This window comes from Nestor notabilis, unplaced genomic scaffold (genome assembly GCF_000696875.1).
Source record: "Nestor notabilis isolate BGI_N333 unplaced genomic scaffold, ASM69687v1 scaffold30087, whole genome shotgun sequence".
In the NCBI taxonomy this organism is placed as follows: domain Eukaryota; kingdom Metazoa; phylum Chordata; class Aves; order Psittaciformes; family Psittacidae; genus Nestor; species Nestor notabilis.
In genome coordinates, this window is record NW_009938305.1 from 7,458 (window position 1) to 10,528 (window position 3,071).

Consider the following 3,071-nt stretch of genomic DNA (forward strand, 5'->3'; position numbering starts at 1 on the left):
TGTCCCCTCAGGCTCCTAGGGGGATACTTGAGGGTGAAAAGAAAAGGTAACTAACACTTGTGGAGTTGTTTACCTTCTTGCAGCTAGGGAAGAACAGTTCTTCTTCAACTCTCTTTCCAGTCCCTTTGGTATAAGAAACAGAATGGCAACTTTACAATATAGATGTGTAAGAAATTGACCTTTTAAGGGCTTGGGTTTTTTTCTTGCATATTCAAAACCATTTAATGAAACACTCTTCTTTTTTTTTACTATCTAACTCTAGATGTTAGAGAAACTTAGTGTTTGCATGTATTTGTTTTGAAACAGAAAACATTCAGAATTATCGGAATTGAATGTGAAAGTTCTAGAAGCTCTGGAGCTCTATAACAAACTGATGAATGAAACACCAATGTATTCAGCCTACTCAAAACTCCACCATCCTGCACAATACCCACCTACATCTTCTGGTGTTTCAGTGCAGGTCAGTATCCCTTTCTGGAAATAGATGCTTTCCTAATATAGATTTCTATTTAAAAAGATGACAGCAAAAATGAAGTGCATGCTTTCCTGCTAGCCTATGAACAATTGCCTGGTGACTTTTTATAGCATTCAGGGTAAAATATCGTTTACGCACTAACCCAGTGTACTTCAGTTTGCAGTCACCTGCTTGTACAATAAGGTATAGTTGTTAATTTTGCTCTGCTTAACTGAAGAATACTGTATTGAAAATACAGATCCCTTCCCTGATTAATTTTTTACAGTTAAAATTCTGTGTTTCAGCAGCTTGGTGGAAATTCTTGCTGTGAGTCATGTCCTCCGTCTTAAAGTAAAATGTTACCTTCTTATCTAATCGGGGGGATGTGAGTGAACTTTAATATTAATGCATTAATCATGAACGTGGTGTACTTTTTTCAAATATAGAAACATTAGTCTTGTTTTAGCTCTTTTTTCCCCTTAAGAAACGAACATGTTGTATCAGGGGGTGTAGTTGCTCAAAACTGTTACAGTGTCTCAAATGTGCGATATTGATGATTTAAGAAAACAAAAATGGAGGAGAAATATTTTTAAAGATCCTTTTTGGAGAAAACATAGAATGAGCGTTTTTACTTTATGTGAATTTTGCTTTAATGTTAATTGTTCAGTGGGAAAAGAATAGTTGCCATAGCAACTGCTAGATCTGAAAATATGTCAGTTAAAAGTAATTGCGTGTCCTTAACTCCTAGTAACGATGGAAAATTCTTTATATTTGAAGGTTAAAAAGTAATTTAAGCCAAAAGGCAACTGGAGTTTACTGTTTCTTCCAAGATGCATACTTCAGTAATGAAAAATAAAAGATAATGTTAAGCGTGCTGAGCTTAGTGGTGTTACTTGGTACAAAATTGTCTCTTCCGTCAGTGTCCATATGCAATGAAAAGTCCAAAACCAATGAGCAGTGTAGACTTCTGTAGACAAAGTGTATTATACCACCTGTTCTATCTGAATTTTGGGTAAAGACTTGCATTATCTTAAACCAGAAATGAAAGAAACTAAATTTTCTGCTTTCCTTTTGTGTTAGTCTCAGAATATTCTTATGTTTTAATTTACAAAATGTGTTAAGTAACAAGTCTCATATGGTGTCTGTCTTTCTATTTGACTCTATGCATCAAAATATGTAAGGATCAAACGTTTTAAAGACAAAGCAATTTAGAGAAAAAAATAAGGTTTCTGGGAGGGACAGAGGCCTTGTATGTGATGTTCTTCCTTCAGATATTAAGCACTGACTTTATTAGCAGTGCATTTCTGGAAAGGGGAGCTGCTGGTGAAATAAAAGATGCCTATTTAAAATGTGTGTTGAGAAGTTACATGTTTCAGTTTTAGAACCTTGTTGAAAAAGTTAATTGATGCTCATTCAGGCTTTGAACCCTACCACTGTAGTGGCGTTCTGTGCCGTGTTTGTTGCTACTTAATTGAAAATGAAAGGTACACAATGACGGGTTTTTTTATTTACAGTCATATCCTGTGCAGCCACCTAGTGGAAACTACATGATCCAGGGTGTTCACCAAGTCACCATTTCCCCAGGCTATAGCCTAGGACCGGATCAGATGGGGCAGTTGAGGTCTCTGCCTCAAAGTATAAATTCTTCTGGAGCAGCTCAGCCAGCTCAAGCTGCGTATTTAAGGTATTGCTTCAGTAAACTCTTAAATCACCTTCTTCCTGATGGTAATTTTACTACTTGGTCTAAAGGTTGTGTGTTCTTGGGATATTTATAATGACATGTAATACTGTTTGATAACTTTGAAAATAGAGAGATTGCTTGTGGACTAAACAGTATTCTTTGCAAATTTGTGTGTCAGATAAATAGACATGAACTTGCCGGAATTTGATTTGTTTTGTTGTGTTACAGCCCAGGACCAGATTCTGTGTTAAACCAGCCGTACGTGAACCAAAACCCCAGCCTTCCATCGGCTGCCAGCACAGCTGCATACACCCAGCAGCAGCAGATGGGAATGTCGGTGGATATGTCGGTTTACCAGAATAATACGTCAAGCTTGCCTCAAGGACCAGGTTATCCCATGGCAGTTCCTGCTCATTCTGTTCTTCAGCAACAAGCAAATTACCATCAACAGCCTCTTCTTTAAAAACAAACCAGCTCGTACTTCTGAGTTAATGAATAAAAGTTGCTTGACCTCATGATTTTTATGAATACCTGTCACAGGATATCAAGATACATTTTCCTTTTAAATAACCCAACTCACTGCATTAGGATGATGCAGAATAAAAATATGCATCAGATCTGATTGTTAAGCATTTGCATAAAGATAGCTTGAACTAGATTAGCTGATGGTTTAAAATAATTTCAGATTACTTTGAGCCCTTATTTCAGTGCTTTCAAGAAGTGCCACTTGTGAATCTTAAGTTAAAAGATAGTCCAAACATAATTTTCCTATAAATGTGTTTCTGAAAACTTGAGGATGCTTAATCATTGTTATGTGTTGCTCTCATTTTGCATTCCCTCCTCTGGTATCTTACTATAATCCTTCTATCCAAGTGGCTTTAGAGAATGTCTGCAGATTTAGAGACCACCTTCTCTGTGCTGTTGTAGTGAGTTTCA

The 3,071-nt window shown here is 36.6% G+C and overlaps 1 protein-coding gene across 1 annotated transcript in view; it reads left to right on the forward strand.

Annotated features, from left to right (window-relative positions):
• STAM2 (signal transducing adaptor molecule (SH3 domain and ITAM motif) 2) overlaps positions 1 to 2,680 on the forward strand; it is a gene marked incomplete at its 5' end in the record, with an annotated part of 9,029 nt that extends 6,349 nt beyond the window's left edge. The window contains 3 exons of the mRNA XM_010019258.1: positions 307 to 460; positions 1,969 to 2,138; positions 2,364 to 2,680. Of these exons, the coding sequence (XP_010017560.1) occupies positions 307 to 460; positions 1,969 to 2,138; positions 2,364 to 2,598 (559 nt within the window). The remainder of the gene's footprint in view (positions 1 to 306; positions 461 to 1,968; positions 2,139 to 2,363) is intronic.
• Between the last annotated feature and the right edge of the window lie 391 nt (positions 2,681 to 3,071).